The 17,909-nt window shown below is 42.9% G+C and overlaps 1 protein-coding gene and 1 long non-coding RNA gene across 2 annotated transcripts; one reads left to right on the forward strand and one right to left on the reverse strand.

Moving 5' to 3' along the window:
- The first annotated feature begins 1,372 nt into the window (after window positions 1–1,372).
- On the forward strand, window positions 1,373–16,391 carry castor2 (cytosolic arginine sensor for mTORC1 subunit 2). The gene is made up of 9 exons (XM_046411042.1): window positions 1,373–1,651; window positions 6,743–6,813; window positions 8,185–8,378; window positions 10,356–10,488; window positions 10,872–10,995; window positions 11,492–11,602; window positions 13,088–13,170; window positions 14,133–14,227; window positions 14,503–16,391. The coding sequence occupies exons 1-9, from the start codon at window positions 1,539–1,541 to the stop codon at window positions 14,563–14,565; spliced, it is 987 nt and encodes a 328-aa protein (XP_046266998.1). The 5' UTR covers window positions 1,373–1,538; the 3' UTR covers window positions 14,566–16,391.
- LOC124070803 lies at window positions 8,576–17,564 on the reverse strand. The gene is made up of 4 exons (XR_006845242.1): window positions 17,329–17,564; window positions 13,711–13,803; window positions 11,480–11,573; window positions 8,576–10,451 (listed from the first exon to the last, which is right to left on the reverse strand). It is a non-coding gene; the product is annotated as an uncharacterized LOC124070803 (long non-coding RNA).
- Window positions 17,565–17,909: the final 345 nt, after the last annotated feature.

Below are 17,909 nucleotides of genomic sequence, written 5' to 3' on the forward strand. Positions count from 1 at the left end.
CAAATGTTCACTAGCTGCCAACTAGACATTAAATATTCTGACTTTATCCACAGTTGCATTTTGACAGTAACACCTGTAATCTGTATCAGTAACAGTAGTAGTAAATCAATCAGTCACAATTATCACTATATTATACTGAATTATATTACTGACAGAAGCCTATATTAAATATTTTGTTGTATTCTACGTTAAATGCTCTGTGCACTGTAGTCCTCTCCATTTCTGTACTTCATATTGTTTTGTTATTATTGTACACGCATTATGTGCGTATGCAACACGAACAACATTTCCCATGATGCCCAGTCCCACTGCAGACCCGCCCCCTTCGTTTGAATGGCAAGTTGTTTGTTTCAGTCCGACCAGCTGCCAAGTATTCCAGTCGGAGAGCAAACATGGGGAACAGCGGTCCACTGCTTTCCCATTTAAGTGTTCCGACAAGCTACCGGATGCTGGTGACATAGACACTTCCGCTATAGTTTTAAAATAAAAGCACTGGGTTAAAAGAGTATAAAGCAAGATGTCTTCGAACATTAAGTACATTCCCATACAAATGAAGAATAAAGGTGCTGTGAAGTATGCATGAATGTGCCAATATTCAGCAACATACCATAAGGGCCTTAGCTTGGATTTTAGAAATACTGAGGCAATGATTTCTAGTCCCACAATTGTTTTCAGAAAGTATTTGGATTTACTTTATAGTGAAGTGTATATCTTGCAAGTTTTGTTTAAATTGTAGCGTTTTTTCCAAAGCAACAGCTGCATATAAATTCCAGTGCAACTATGAATTACTCTGTTGATCTGTTCGCTTTTTTAGGATAATAAATGTAAGAAAAATTCCCCCCAAAAAAATATAAGTCAGAGTTAAGCTAGGGTTTATGTTTGAAAAAAATGAAAAAAAGTAGATTAATCACCCAGCTTCTTTGGCACAAGAAGAGTCTGAGAGTGTTGTTAAAAGAACAGAACAGTTCTTGAATCTCCCTCAGGATCAATAAAGTGTCTATCTACCTATCTAGTTCAACATTTCTGGAAATATTTCCAGGTGCAGAGAAAAGGCCGAAACGACTTTACAATTTGCCTGACAACAACCAGCAGAGCTCAAAGAAAGTGGCACAACTAGCATAACTCATATCTGGTGTGGCTCATTATTAGCATTTGTAATCTCTTTTGTTGTTACTCTAGCAGTGTGCTTTGCTTGTCTTATGACAATTAGCTCTATGATTTGCATGTGCAAGTAAAAACTGAGTGGAAAAACTTAGATAGCTACGGCCCCGGCCCCACGGCATACTCCCTAGCTTGTACAGGAGCCTTTTATTTTGAAAACCTTGGACCAGAAGTGTGAGCGGTTCCGCTGCAGGTTTGACAGCAGGTCCGTTTTTACCTCCTTGCTTTCTTTATTCCTCCCTGCCTCGCTCTTTCTTTCTCTATTTAATACGCCTTAGCCTGTCGTATGTGTGTATTTATTTATTTATGCATCCTATTTGAAAGTATCTAGGTTTTTTAACGCTTTAGTCGTTTCCTCAAATGAGAAGACGTAAAAGATGGAGCTTCATATTTTAGAGCACAGCTTGAAAGTGGCGAGTATAGAAAAAGAGGGGATCCAGATTTGCACTCACGGATTAATAAAACTCGCTTTCTTGGCCTCCAAAACAAGGTAGGCAACTTCTCAGACACGACAGCTACATGAAAACATATAGTGTCATTTATGTTTTTTCCCATGCTGCACAGTGCTCGTTACTGTAAGGATACTGCTGTTGTTGACATTATAGCAAACTAATACCGGCGGCTGCGTGTACTTGTCTTACGAGGTATCCGTGTTATGTCGCTTTGCTCCGGCTAGTTCCTGCAGTTGTGTCAATGCTTCTAAATGCAGCTTTGTGTGTTATTTTGAGAGCAGCCGAATGTGTGTTTGGTCTCTGCCACCAGTTTCCAGGCCTATCCCTGTTCAGTAGTGTCATTTTGTAGCTTTGTGCCATCTGTGGCTGGGTCGACGCCAGCGGGGGTGTGTGTGTGTGTGTGTGTGCAGCCTGTTTTTCCTCCTCTCAGGGAAATTATAACATGTTTTCAACCAAACTTGGACAAACAGTAGAGGGGATTTGCAGCACATGGTGCGTTTACTGTCCTGTGAGCCGTTCAGCCTGGGGAAACTTTAATTAAATAACCCTCACAGTGACACCAGAGCGGGCCTTTACACTTGTCACTGCTCTGTTGTGCAGTGTTTTTGTTTTTTATTAATGTACTTTATATTGCTTTTTACCACTGTAGTCTGCTAATATTAGTCTAAGCAAATTAGTTAACACGCTGGCAGTCAGTCAGCAAGTGAGTGAGAATGAGGCCGTGCACTGATAATCAAAACTCCCTCAGTGCTGAGGCCAAGTTCCTGCCAGAGCAGACTGATTACCATCTGGATTTCACGTAAATAAGTCTGCAGTTCACCAGCATGTGCTCAAGAGTAATCTTTCCTAATTATCATTTTATAAATGATTTGTCCCACCAAAACATATGCAGGTCGCAACACAAAGCAGCTAATCTTCATGTGGGAGAAACAGGAAACTGAGAATCTTGGACACTTATGCTTCTAAAAGTGACATAAACAGTTAACAGACTACCAGAATGATTGCTGATTAATCAGTTAATCATTTCTAAACTCAAACACATAAACTCGTCCCTTTCAGCTCCTCCTGGCTGGATATGCCTCCCCTGTCTGATTAGAGACACATTGTGTGGTACAGTTATATAAAGTAAGTGTTAATTAGTGTGATCTTTTCATTTCACCACATTCTCTAGTTGCTTTTTAAAAGTAGCTTTCAGCGTTTCTCGTAGCCAAGATTGCAGTAACTTGTTCGTATTCTCTGATTCCCCAGCTTTGCCCACCACCTCCTGAAGTGTGAACTGATATGTTTTGCTGGTGGAAAATAGTCGGCCCCAGCTGCCGCGGCTATTGCACAAGTCCAGTAAGAGAAGCTGCTGAGATGCACGGTCATTACATCAGCCTGCAATGTCACTTTTCATGGCCATAATCTGCTCCTCCGCTGCAAACGGAAGCAGAATTTCTCTTTGAGTTCACACAATGCTGATTAAGTCTACCACGGGCAGATCAGTCTCTCTGTACTTCACAGTATACCACAGGTTTTGAGTGTGGAGTCTGTGGCCACTTTCCCACGCTGGCACACTGGTAGCTTTGCACTTTATGTCAGCCTGTAATAATTGGTTTGTCAGAGCTGAAGGTGGGGAAAAAACATAGGAAGGGATACTGGTGGTGACGCATATTCTGAACCAAATTTACAAGGTACTTGTACTTTACGTGAGTATTGCAATTTTCTGCTGCTTTACACTTCCACTCCATTTTTGAGGCCCATCCTGCACTTCTGAGTACTCATACGTTTATTTGATAACTTAAGTTAGTGGAACAGCTGACTTTTGGTTCCTAGTTGGGGAACCTGTAGCTTTGCATGTTGGACTTTTTCTTGTTGTAATTTTCCCCTTGAGGTGCTCAGGCGAGTGTGAATGTGAGCATCAATTCAGACTGCAGTTTGCTCTCACTTCTTTTTTTTTTTTTTTAAGTTAGTAGGAAATGTCAGAAACAGTTCTGAGGAAAGATAGTGAAATAAGAAAAACAAGCGCTTCCTTATCTTTTGACTGAATTCTGAGAAAAACTTCCCAGGGTTCTCAGGGTGCACCTTTATTTGAGGTTGGATGTTCGGGTGGTCATGGCAGCCAGCCAGTAACAATTACAGATGTTCATATCATTTGGCCGCAGAACACGAGTTTCACTCAGATGACGCTGGTTTGTAACTATTCTTCTCCAGGTTTTTCCTTTCTCTGTTCCCTCCAAACCCAAATCTTCTTCCTCATGTTGTTGAAGAAGCACCATTGGCTCACGTCAGGCCCCGTTTACAGCTCTAAGGCCATCGGTTCACACTGGCATCAGAATGCATGTCCACGTGTCCTCGTGTGATTGGACCTCACTTCCCCGCTCTGTATGCAAATGAACGCGTACATCATTTCCATTTGCACAGACCAAAATCTTTGTTGTTTAAAACTGGTGGGAGGCAGCAATGCGATTCGCTGCTGGCGCACGAATGACGGCATACGTAGGCAGAGCACGTCTACTGAGTAGATGTGGTGCGAGCGATGGGATCTCGTAGAGGATCATCACCCAGCTCTGCGGTTCCTCTCACCACGAAAAAGCTTTTTAGGCTTTTTTAGCTCATTGTTTTTGGTTTTCCAACCCCAAAACTCCACTCCACTCTTACCAAACTTTCCAGCAGCCGCTGGGCAGGTTGTGTACAGCAGGTACCAAACAGCAGACAGACAAAGTTAGCAACTGGCTGATGAGCAAAGCCTCTTGCAGCTAAAAAGCTGATAGAGACACAGGCTGAATTAAAAGGAGAGCGAATACTGGACCTGTAGGCGGCAAGAAACACGACTCCAGGTGAATGCTAACGTTTCCCTGCGTGTGCTGGATGTGTGATTAGACAACTGACCGCCCCTAAAATCAATTAATGCAGCTTTAGGTGAAGAATTCTGCTTAAATAAAACATCGTCTAAACTTAAACAAGTTCTCTAACTTAGATCAGAAAGCATTTTGAACGGAGTAAATAAGCTTAAAATTTTGGCATTTGAATCCAGCTTCTGACACTTCTTGCTACTTGGTTCAGCTGACACATTTCAGTTGTTGCCAGAAAAACACTGCAGATCAATACCCAGCCCTAAATATAAACAGTGGAGATTGAAATATCCTCCTTATGACTGCACTTAGGAGATACATTCAGCTCATTAGCTTAAATCAACAACTCTCAAGATAAGTGAATTGTCAATAAGTTTCCTAGGGTGGGAAGGATCTTACAAACACATTTGTTGTGTTCTGTCACAGATGAGGCCGTGAGAGGTCAGTAATCCTTCTCGGTATAAACTCATTTAACCTCATACAACCCCAACCCTCATCTGAGGACTCCCTGTGAAGTTCCTTGCATGCACACAGAATTTGAGTCATGCGGGCTAAACTGTTTAGTGATCCCCCACCCTCAGTGACAGAATCTCTGCAGTGATTTGCCGTTGCTCTGTTGATCTGAATGGAACGCTGTCACAGAATAAAGTAAGTCATTAAGCGGTGCTCATAATGACACGATCGCGATCCGAGGAGCATTATTTAACTCAGCCACGAGATTAAAACTCCAGCGCTCATCATCCTGATATCCCGGCGCTACAGAAACCACACTGTAAGTCAGGGTGACGCTTGACAGCTTATTGAATTCTGAGAGGAAACGCTGCTGTTCCCGCTGAAAGCATTAATGAGTCTTTTCTATGATTTGCCTGTTGTTTTTCACACCTCTCAGCCAAATGTGACGTGCGAGCGTTCAGTGGAGCCGGCCTGTAAAGACGTGATTATCACAGTAGAGCTGTGCACGCTGATTTTTCCCTTTTGTGTTTAAGAAAGTCTGCTGGATCTGATTTCAAGCCGATTCGTGTCCTTACATTCAGTATCCTTCGCCATCTTTGAAGGTTTCTGGTTTGGTGCATTGAGTCTTGACAGTTGGATTTCACACAGAAACAAAAAAGATGTGTTTTTCAAAAAGAAAATGGTGGCGTTAACAAAAGGGACATTTGATAAGGGAACACAGAAGTTTCAGCATATAACAAACTACAGTCTAGAATTTGCTGTAATTGAATCTAAATGTAAATCTACACATTTCTGTGCGATTCCCAGCCCTGTTCACAATGACATCTTATTAAACAAAAGAGACAAAAAAGTGATGCAGCGAAGTAAAGTACGAGTCAGCTTCTGTTTTTTCAGCCAGCTTTGGCTTTGCATTTACAAGTTATCGGTCAGCTTTCTGAAAGTTAGGGCAGTGCATTACCTGCATTAGCAAACGCAAAGTACTTCCAAAATACAAAGTAGTACAGCTAGCTTGTGTTTTTGTGAAGGGCCAGACTGTGTTTTATTTACAAGCCTGATACCAAAGGAGCTGGGACGCTGTGCAAAATAAGCAATGATATCAAACCAGAAATTCAGTTAACTAATGAGCCAACAGCCCAGCATCTTCAACTGTCCGACTGTAACAGGACAAACATATGAGACGTGAGAAAGGAAATATGTATCACAAGACAAAGAGTCTGGAGCCAACGCTCGCGGCTATGTGAGGCTGTAAGCTGTTAGATAAACCACTGAACCTTTGACCTGCTGATGGTGCTGGATGATATGTCAGAGAATCTCCAAAGTCAACATCAATCCATCCTGTGGGCACCACGAATATCCGTTTTACATTTCATGGCAAAGCATCAAACAGTTGTTGATGTATCACTGAAAAACAACAACCTGAAGGTGGATCACCAGGTCAGTAGACTTCATGTCTGTGGTCACGTCTGTCAGAGAGCTGCTGAGATGGGAACCAATTTCTCCCACAGAAGTTTATATCAGGAGCAGAGCAGCTCTGGGCTTTACTGATGATTTGGTTGTGAGCCTCATATTTAATATAAAATGATAAAGTAGACATTTTGCAGGCATAGCTGCAGCCTTGTGTTGCTCCCTGCACTTGTCATTGATGCATCTTTTCATATGAAACTGCCTCCTTAACTCTGCAGGAAGACTCTTTGATGTGTTTGTTATGAAGGCCTCGGGGAGCAGCAGAGCTGCAGGAGACGGCAGGCAGAACAGACTTCTGTCTTCATCCAGCATGGACATTTTTCACTCATTCTATCCACTGTTTGATCCGTCCTCTCTTGCTGCCCCTCTCCCATTCAGATGCAAGTTTTTCAGCCTGACGGAGACTCCGGAGGACTACACCATCATCGTCGACGAGGAAGGCTTCAAAGGTGGGCCTCACTTCGCGGATCTTTAAAGTCACTGTGGCAACCGTAGATCGGCAGGAAGCGGCAGGAAGAGATCACATTGTGTAATCTCTGGTTCTCCCACCAGCACCACGTAGCTTCAGCTGCCTGTGTTTGGGCACACTTTGTCATTATGGATGTGAGGCCGAGCTGCCAGTCGCCGTGCTTTGTGGTCGGCTGATTGAGCGAATCCATGTCATTACACACCCTTCTCCAGGGTGACCCTCCTCAGTTACCCTGGAGACTACAGGCTATGGTGTTGCATAACTGTTGCAGGTATTTTCTACTGGCGACTGGCTCTGCGTGTGCTGGTGCCTGCTTTCTGTTAACTCATTAAACTGAGAAACCCGAGCAACAACGGTGGACACAAACTGCCAGAAGAGACTGAGAAGGTTAATCTGATTAAATATCCTGATCAGCCTACTGTGTGTGTTAAAGGTTTGGGATTAACTGAACTAGACTGAAGTTTGGCTAATAATTAACCTGAGTTGTTGTGAGATTAAAGGCCTCGGCTAGACTTACCACAATGCTGTTAGATGTTAACATTTTTAATTTGCTTTTTTTTTTAGCAAGATGAGCATTAGGGCTGCAACTACAAGTTATTTTTCTAACAGTTAATCTAAAGATTTTTTTCTTTCTCACTTATTTGATCTATGAAACATAAAAAAGTAGTGAAAGATGGCCAGGACCGCCTCACAGAGCCCAAACGGAGTTCCTTTAATTGGTTGTTTTATTTAACCAACAGTCCCCATACAAAAACTATCACATGTAATTCGAAAAAGTAGCCAATCTGCATATTTGAGAAGCTGAAAGCAGCAGCATTTGCCCTTTCTGCTTGGAAAACGATTAATTATCATATACCAGACGTGAGGAAATGCTGGTCAAACACAGAGTCTGGGAGGTGGTGGCTGTGGACAGTGTTGCACCTTCCATAATGCCAGGCAATAAAAAGGAAGGGAATCATACTCAGCATTTAGCATAAAAAGTAGGTGTGTAAAATAAAAACCGACATGAACCAGAGCACACAAAAAAAATGAGGAACAGCCATTACTCACACTCACAGCTCATCCAAACTTCCCAGTTTCTTTTCAGTTTACTCCAGTGTACAAAAATGTGTCACTGCCTGCATTTTTCCACTGGGCGTTTAGAACAGCAAGCATAAAAAGCTTCATGAACTGGCTGCAGGTTAAATCACTAATACAACATGTGTGTTACAACCTCTAATCAGTGAAAGGGATAAAGAGATAAAGTGTCTGGTATCAAGTCTGACCGTCCTAAATCAGCATCTGTCACCTCTTCTCAAGACCTGCTGGTTAATGTTGCTGTTTGTTATGTCCGTCTCTGTCCGTCTCCCAGAGCTGCCCCAGTCAGAGCACATCAGTGTTGCCGATGCCACATGGTTGGCCCTTAACGTGGTGTCGGGGGGCGGCAACGCCTCCAACTCGCAGCCCATCGGAGTCACTAAAATCGCTAAATCAGTCATCGCACCGCTGGCCGACCACAACATCTCTGTTTTCATGCTGTCGACGTATCAGACCGACTTCATTCTGGTGAGTGTGGATTATAATCCCCACCCCCACACACACTACTTTATCAGCAACATTTCAAGACTGTTTATATATATATATGAACACATCAACATCATCCTCTTGACAGAAAGCCTGAAAACAACCTGTCAGGTGTTGAAGCTGATCCTGGTCTAACAAAACTCAACCTTGGGGCTGAACAGAGTAATTTAGTCCATCGACACAAACAACAAACAACCTCAACCTATTCTGCAGTGACATGATCTTCAACTTTAAGGGATTTAAAATGTATTAAACAAACGTCGACGAGCAAAAATAGCATAAGGAAAAAGCCAATAATCAATGCAATACATGCTGAGTAAATTTGATCAGAGCTGATGGTAAAGTTTTCTTGATTTGTCCCTTGTCACTGGCCACTTGTGTCGGTTCTCAGGCTCTCAGCATGCTTTAAGAGTTGCATTATTTGTCTATTATGCAACCACTGGCAACACAATTGTTTATGTCCACACAGTGCAATAACCTTGGATATAGTGTACCTTCCACAGCCCCAACTTCCTTTGATTTTGGAAGAAATCCTCTCTCATACCGAAGCCTTTCTGGCCACAGGGAGTGTTTTTTTTTATTGCCTTGCTTTGGTGGAAAAACAAGGCCTGCTGAGCAGCTCTGGCATGTTCATGAAAATGAAAGAAAAAACGTGCGTCGTTGTTGATAATCTGTTACGTAAAGGGGATCGGCAGCTCAGCCTCTTGCTGGAATTCCAGGTATCATTTGGACTTATTTCCGGTCTCCACGCTGGCTGCTCCGAGCCACAATCCTAATTATCGATACGTTAGATAAACAGAGAGAAAAACCTGCCGCCCACACCCACCACCCAGATTCCCTCTCTGTCCTCGTCTCACGCTGTGTCGGATTGCATTACTGAATCTCCGGGCAGACCGAAAGACAGACCAGCTTAAGATGTGTGGGGTTTTTGTTTTTTTTCTTTCCACCGTTAGGATCTTTTGTGTTACATAAAGCAGTAAAGTCTGACCCAAATGTTGAATGCAATGATTCAGACGGAGGCATAAGTATGTCCTGACTGAGTCCAGCCGCTCAGAGCAGCTACACAACCTCACCTTCCTCACACACACACACACACACACACACAGCAATTCAGTTCAAGGGATAGCCGTCACTTTGAGTGAGGAAACACTCTGTCACCCCCCAAATGCACTTTATGCTTCATGCTCTTCTTCTTTTTCGCCGGCAGATGAAGATTGCATTATGTATGACAGTCAGGTGCTGCTCTGCACGACAGCTAAATTAGAAAAGGAAAACCTGTGAAACTAAAACAAAAACTTTTTATGTGAGTTCATGTAGTTTTTGATAGCTTTGACCCTCCTTCCCCCCATTCATCCATATTTCCCTTTGACCTAAATTTTGCTGAAGACAGATAGAAATCTTAGTGTCTGCAGCGACCTTGTGACCTTCGGTTTCCAGCCCTCATACGGCAGCTACACAAAGACCAGAGGGGGCGAAAGGATTTTTATGGGATCCTATCAGGACGATATGATCACAGTGTTTCTTTGTTTTAGAGAAACATCCACTTCCTGATACACTTAGACGCACTCCGACTTCAGTGGCTTTCAAATCGAAGTGACTTTGACTAATTTCTCCCCTCTGCTCTTATTATCTGGAGTTTATTACTGCATCCTCTCCATTATCTTTGTCTATTTGTATTTAGTTCTGTTCTAGCTGAAATCATTTTGTTTTCCTCTTAGTTGTTGTTCCAGTGAATTTCCTCGAGCCGCTTCGGCGTTTGACGTACTGCACAGTCCTGATAACGCAGTGTGTGTACTCCTGTACTCATCAGAGGCTGAGACACAAGCGCCATTGCTTGTTGCAAATCATGCACTTTGATCACACAGTAACTCACTGTACTACTCACCGAGTATGTGAAAATGGGATTTCCTCCTCTCTGAGTTTGATCTCCACTCACCTCGTTCCCGTGTTTGTCCTCAGGTTCGAGAGCGAGACCTGCCGATGGTCATGCACACGCTGTCTTCCGAATTCACTTTGCTTCGGGTGGTCAACGGGGAGACTGTTGCTGCTCACGATCTGGGGGTCACCAACGGTTTTGTTAAGCCAAAACTTGGTAAGCATAAACAGACATTAATGCATGTGTGTTTGTCTAAAAGCAACCTTTTGTAAGTATTACTAGTATTAGAAGATTACTGGGGAGCTTACAGTAATCTCTAACGGGACAACATAATTTACTGGCTGATTATATTCTGTTTTAGTAACTAAAGTAAGTAAAGTTACCAAATAATAATATGTAGTGGAGTAAAAAGAAAAGTACAACATTTCCCTCTGAGGTATGACAAAGAATAAAATGCAAAAGCTTAAGTAAAGTTCCACAGAGTATTGGTACTGAGACTGGACCCTCGTTATCGCCATGACGACCTTTAATTAAGATGCTCCTTGGCTGTGTGTGGCTGCCTCTAAACCCTCACGTATTCCATCTCCCGTGTTCCTCAGTGCCCCGTCCCATCATTCACCCCTTGTCAAGTCCCAGCAACATGTTCTGTGTGACCAGCCTGGACCCAGACACTCTGCCCTCCGTAGCCACCCTGCTCATGGATGTCATGTTTTACTCCGGAGGGTAAGAATCTGCTCATGTTGTTTTAAATACGCGCACAGACAAAGGCCTTTTCTGTTTGTTGTTGTTTGGAATGTGTTATCAACTTTCAAATCAGCTCTGAGCTGAAAGTGAAAGGCTTTAGTGTGTGAAAACGAGGAGACGTTATCTTTGGTGGCAGTCATTTGCAGGACGTTACCTACAATTCAGTTCAATTCAGTTCAATTCAGTTTATTTATTTAGCGCCAATTCACAACCAAAGTTATCTCATGACACTTTCCAATTAGAGCAGGTCTAAACCAAACTCTTTAATTAGACCAAACTCTTTAATTATGGACAATGAACTCATCTTATTCCTACTCTAGGAATAGCAAAATCATTTGGCTCGGTTTGGCAACCACCTCATAGTTTGTAAGAGGGTAGAATGGAAATGGGCCAAAAGTAACTGGACACGACCGTGAGTGGGGCCAGTGACTAAGTGTGTGATTAGCAGGGCTGAGTCTCGTACCTTTCTTTACAGGCCAAAGGAGCCCGGAGCATCCAGCGAGGACTCCAGCCACATCCGCTTCTTCTCCTTCTCCCTGATCGAGGGCTACATCTCTCTGGTCATGGACGAACAGACAACTCAGAGGTCGGGCAGCAGAAAACACTCACGACACAACAGCATGTTTATATCGCTGCTTGTTCCTTCAAGATGATTTTTTTTTTTCTCTGTCTCTGTTTGTCAAGACCGGCACAAACATAATGTTTCTGCAGGGGAAACAAATTTATGATTGTTGTTTGAGGGGGCGATTAGTTTGTTGCTAAGCAATAGTGGAGCAGTTTAGTACATGCAACGTACTTAAGTCACAGTGGGCTTCAGTCTGACTCATTTACTCTCTGCTGCATCGCCCCCCCCACCACACACACACACACACACACACACAGTATTCCCTCTAATTAAGCAGAAAGGCCATAAAGAGACCCGAGCAGCTGCAGATCCCCTCTATAACCACCACATTAGCATCTGATCAGATTGTCCACATCAGTTATATGGGTCAGTCATGTCTTTGAGCCATGTGGAGGTAAAGTTAAGAATTAGACCAAAACTTTCCTTATATTTTTAAAGTTCACACTTTGCTACTGCAGCATGTAGGTCAGCCCTGTCCCCACGTTTATGTAAGAAGACCCAGTGTGCTGCCTTAAAGGAATAGGTCACCCATTTTGCTTTACATTGGCTCTCTTATTCAGTGATGTGGGTTGAACAGTAGTACCTGAATTCACCTGCTGATCTGAGTGGTCAGAGGTTAGCCTGTCTGTCACCTGTACCAGGTACAAAGCAGAGAAGTCCTTCACAGCAGAGTGAGGCACCACTTTAAACTCCCAAAATCCTAATCAAAATAGATCCCTTTGATTATCCCTTTTAAAGGTCCACCTGAGATGAAATTGCTTGTTTTTGTCACACAGCTGCTCTGTTATTTACATTTTCTGTTTTCCTTGAAAACAAATCAAAAAACAATAGTGAAGAGGAGGAAGAAGAAGAAATGTATATTTTTGGCTACATGATGGCGCCCCCTGTCTGTACACTGGACATCTGTAAAGCAGTAAAGGGTCAGGGTTTTTTCGACCCGTTACACCGCCTGAACCCCAAACCAACCCGACACACAAACCACCAGCTTCTCACATCATCAGTCAGGACTGACGGCTGAGCACGGCGGCTCCATGTTGATCCTGCTGCTCTTTTCTCCCGCTCCATCAGGTCTTGGTTGAATCAACAGATAATTTGTTCCAAACAGTTTCAAACTGAGGAGCAGCGGCACAACATGTACCCCCTCATTAAAGACATGAACTTAGTTAATTATTAATAACTTTGTCGGAGTTTAACCCGCAGATATCACCGGCCAAATGGTTTCTGGTTCGTCGATGCTACAGACGTTACCTTCTCAGCTACAGTTAGCATCACAGGTCGATTTACATTGTGTCGCAGTGTCAAACATGTAGGCAAGCAAACCCACTCGGAGGGCTTAAAGGGGGCTGAAGGAGCATTTCTGCTCATCGATTTATACATGATGACAAAGTTGTCCTCCTCACTGTTATTTTTATATAAACCTGCTCCTTGTCCTTTGTTCTCTCCAAGGTTTCCAAACAATGTCCTCTTCACTAGTGCTTCTGGTGAGCTTTGGAAAATGGTTCGCATTGGGGGACAACCTTTAGGATTTGGTGAGTTTTATGTGACATTTGCCCCACACAGCAGGTGCTACAGCATCACTGTGTTAAATATGCACAAATAACAGATCTGCAGCCGTATCTCGCAAGCTGAGCACGATATCTTTCAGATGCGCTAAACATTTTCCATCACGCCAACCTAGTTGATGAGAATTTCACACCCCACACCGACTTCGTCTCTGCACTGCAGTTAGCCCCAAATAAACAACTTTTCTCAGCTATCAGGTTCAGAGTTGATGTGTTAAACCTGAAAGCATCTGCTGGTGTTGATTGGCGCAGCCTGCCTGTCTGCTTCAAGCAAGCACTTAATACAGCAAAGAGCTGAATTTGACGTTGCAGCCTGTAATCGGTTGGCGTCAACACTCTGAGTCAGTTTGTGAAGATAATTTTCTATACGATGTGACTTTTTGAGGATTTCTTTTAATGTTTCAAAATGACACATAAAAGCTTCTGCGGTGGATTATATCGAATGTTGCATTATCTGGGTTAAGTGTGAAGTAACTTTGAGGAACAGTTCAGTCATTATCTACTCACCCCCGTGCTGATGGGAAGCCACATTTAGTTTCTTCATCCACAACATTTCTGGGGCGTCACAGCAAACCAGGGCTGCAGGATTCTCCTGAACAACTGAAGCAGATGGGAACTTGTTTTAAAATATTAGAAGAAAAAAAAAAGAAGATGTGAAATGGCTTCATACAGCTCATCTGGAAAAATCTCTGGAAGCCCCGAGATGTCAAACTGATTACCAGACGTTATTTACACCCTTTTGTACGCTGAAATCTTCCCAGTAGCCGATAAGCTAACAACTAAAGGTGTTCCTTTAAATCGCTCATTTGATTGGACCGTGCGGGTACGTTCGATTCGCTGCTGTAAGGCCTCAGTACACCTTCAGGTGATGATGATGATGATGATGATAACAAAGTCACTCAGTAACGTAGCGAATGAATTGTTTGCAGATGAGTGCGGCATCGTGGCTCAGATATCAGAGCCCCTGGCGACGGCTGACATTCCAGCTTACTACATTAGTACCTTCAAGTTTGACCACGCCCTGGTAAGAGCCACTCTGGACAAATAAAACTGCCTGTAACGAGTAGTCCACCAATCAATGAGTCGCTAACTGTTTCCACACTCGTTTCTCAAGCAGAGGTGCCAGACATTTTGTTGTTAATAAATTCATCGTTTATGGATTTTGGACAGTTCTGATGGCATCTGGTGACATTTTATAGATCGGCTAACTAACTAATGATTAAAAAAAATAAAGAGTAATAGTAACTGTTAGTTCCAGCCCCAATATCTTGCTGTTATAAAACCGCATGTGTTCTCCAGGTTCCCGAAGAAAACATCCAAAGTGTGATCGGAGCTCTGCGGACCAAGAGCACGGCACAGTGAAGGAAGCCGGAGGAAAACGACGCAATCGGCCGTTTTCAAAGTCATTTCGTTCAAACGTTTATCGTGTCCAAAAAGTGCCAAGAGCTTATTAGCGGACTACTGTGGATCGGCTGAGAAAGGAAGGGACTGAACCACAAAGCGTGGCTTGGCGTACGCAGGAGGGGAGGGGTGGGTGACAGTGTGTTAGGGATGCCTTTGTTACTCGGTCATTTTCCTTACCCCCGGACCTCCTCCCTCCCTCCCTCCCTCCCTCGACACTCGAGGTCCTCCACTGCCTGCTCTGGTAGTTGTTGCTTTAGTTTACCAAACTGAAAATGTTTCTTTTCCTCTCTAAAGCTGCTTCTTCCCACTCCCCGACCCTCACGAGCACCATACTGTATTAGTTACATAATCCCTCTCATGGAAGGATGACGAATGTACTCTCAAAAAAACAAAAGAAATATTATATATAAATATATATATCAAGCTCTCCATCTTTTTTTTTTTTTGGTTCTTTTGTTTGTTTTGTTTTCCACAGGTCATTTCTCAGTGCCAACATGTCTGAATGCCTAAACTGATGCCTTTGTTAAAATGTGTGCAATTGAAGGAGACAGTTTTTGAGACCGCCAGCCGTGACAGGCCACCAGGCTGAGTGATCTGATTGGCTCAGAGTGGCCGTTCGTTTTCAGTTGATGATTCTGACTGTTGGAGTCCTTCAGATGTTTGGTTTGGTGAAACGCGGTGATCTTGATGAGGAAGTTTTCCTTTAGTGTTTTAAAAAGTAATATGCATTCACACCGTGAGCAACGTGGTTGATGGAATTAGCAGATTTTTTATTTATACAAACTTTTTATTCGTTTTTTTTTTTCAGTCTTAATCAACGGCCACACAGTCATGTTTGACAGATTAGTTTATTAATCGATAACGTGAAAATCAATTACAAAACACGTCACGGCTTCTAAAAAGGAAACCGCCCGCTCGCTCGTCTCACTTTTATACAGTAATTTTGAATTCACTCGCAGTTGAGATAAATAAGCCCTTTTTGTCTCCAGTAAATGAGTAAATGTACACACTTGCTTCAGGAGTCTGTGTTTCCGGGTGTTCGTGCACACACTGATTACACTACATTAAACACAGGAAACTGACAGTATTTTCCTGGTCATCACGTTGCTCACGGTGTGAACCCACTGAAGACCTGAAGAAGAAATGCTATGATGAAAATGTACAAATCTACAATAGTAATAAATTACTGAGCCACTTTGACAATGTACTAGAATAATGACTGAGTGCTAAACATAAGCTAAGGTTCACGCAGGGAAAGGAACGTGTCCCTCCAAGTCCCTGGTGTCCGTTTAGGTCCTGAAGTTGCCCCTCCCTGCCCCAGTCTGCACTTTAATGCAGGTCCCGCCCCCCATAGGCCTGCTGTACTGATGTGAAAACAGGGAGGGCTGTTTACTCTATCCTGTCCAGATGGGGAGACGTCTGTTGGTCTGAAACATTTGGCGATACCGTTTTCTTTTCTCTCTTTTCCACCTTGTACCAATAACAACAACAACAACAACAACAACCTTCTTCTGATCAGATGTGATTAGCAGAAACCCTGTGTTTATCAGTGTTAAAACATGAGGCAGGCGACACTTTGTCTGATTCCATTTCAGAGAAAACGATGAAAACATTTCATTTGGAGCTTCTTGTGTGGGTGAAAAAAATAAACTTTTTTTTTTGGAGCTTGTTGAGTGATCAGTTTTCGCCAGTGTGTCTTTTTTTTTATTATTATTACTGTCTTTACTTACACTGTTACTCCCAATGTGTACTTTAATCAATAAACTGGTGACATCTCTGCCCAACTGGTCGTCAAGATTAAATATAAGTCGCATTTGTTTTTTCAATAATCAAAGTTTTGACATTAAAAAAAATGAAAAATAACGTTTCAAGTTCAACTACACTTGCATACAATACATACATGTTTTCCTCTCATGTTTAGTACTGTACTTTATGTGTAATACTGCATTTTCCTAATTATACTTGCACACTTTTACTGTCAGCCACCAGCAGTGCATAATATCACCAGGAAATGAGGAGCACTGGACAGATGTTAAGGGAGCAGAATAGGATCCTTAAAAGGAAATAATAATAATAATAATAATAATAATAATAATGACTTGGTATGCTTGGGCCCCTGAGGTTGGATCCTAATGATTTAAGTGGCCCGCTGAGCTTTCCTGTTGCTCCACTAGCTGGACCATATTTCAACATGATTAACCTGACCAGGTCTCCTCACTGTCCCCAGAGGATGTTTCCTAATATTTTGATTATGATTTAGTTTTTCCACTTTGACAAACAAACAAAAAAATAAAACCCAAAAATCAAGCATGCAGATTGCTGTGCACATTCATTCTCCCCAGAGGATTATGTAGTTTGGCTTTGGATTTCAACTAGCACCATGCCAAGGAAAAAAAAGTCAACTTTTGTTCACATTAGATGCATGCAGACTGTCACTCATAGGCCAAAGAGCTAATGAGGGTACAGAAGCCATCTTGTACCAAAGGATGGGTTTTATTACTTTGTTTGTCAAGCAATATGTGCCAGAAGTTAAATTCTTTCACATAAAGCCGTGAAGTCTCACTGAAGCAAAACCTTCAGCCAATTCAATCAGAATCAACATCTCGTTAATTCGGCTCAACACTTTCTTCTTGTGAGGTGTGACTGCACTCAGCCATGACGTCATTAAATCATAACTTCATCATAAAAGAAAAAAAAATCACACATTTAGGACACACACACCTGCACCTCCATCAGTATCTCCAACACTGGACTTTGGCTCGTACTCTTCCTCCACTCCGGCCTGCAGGTTTATGAGCTGTCTGTATTATTTGTCCTGAGTAAACAAAGCAGGGAACAGCCGGGTCCTTGTAGCCCTGAGCGGGTGCCTCCACATGCCACCTTTTCTGTGCTTCAGCTCACCTCAGCACGTACACACACACAGGGGGGGGAGGTGGGGGAGGAGGAGGAGGAGGAGGAGGAGGGCTGCTCCAGCTGCAGGGTTAAAGGAGCAGACATGGTATGTTAGTGTTTGCTCTTATCCTGATCATCTTTCTCCTTACATAATCTGCTACAGCTCAGCTCTGAGGCTCGCCGACATGTGTTCACTGCCAGGGGTGGAGGTAACAACACACCTTCACAGAGCAGTTCTGAAAGTGTGAAAACGAGCTGAAAACGCAAACATAATTTGTGGAGTATTTTTTTTACATGTCACAGTTAAGATTAGCTTTATGGTCCCTCACACTGACTCCACATTGACAAACTACATGCGACACGTTCATACATCTAATTGCGTAGCCACCGTTTAAAAATGTAATGCAGTA

This window comes from Scatophagus argus, chromosome 14, assembly GCF_020382885.2.
Source record: "Scatophagus argus isolate fScaArg1 chromosome 14, fScaArg1.pri, whole genome shotgun sequence".
Classification (NCBI taxonomy): Eukaryota; Metazoa; Chordata; class Actinopteri; family Scatophagidae; genus Scatophagus; species Scatophagus argus.

Bases quoted from the DNA above. Each gene is read 5' to 3' on its own strand.
- castor2 (XM_046411042.1), top strand. From the start codon at position 1,539: ATGGAGCTTCATATTTTAGAGCACAGCTTGAAAGTGGCGAGTATAGAA. The intron at 8,379-10,355 runs GTGAGTGTGGAT...GTTTGTCCTCAG, and splicing joins ATCAGACCGACTTCATTCTG to GTTCGAGAGCGAGACCTGCC. The intron at 14,228-14,502 runs GTAAGAGCCACT...TGTGTTCTCCAG, and splicing joins TCAAGTTTGACCACGCCCTG to GTTCCCGAAGAAAACATCCA.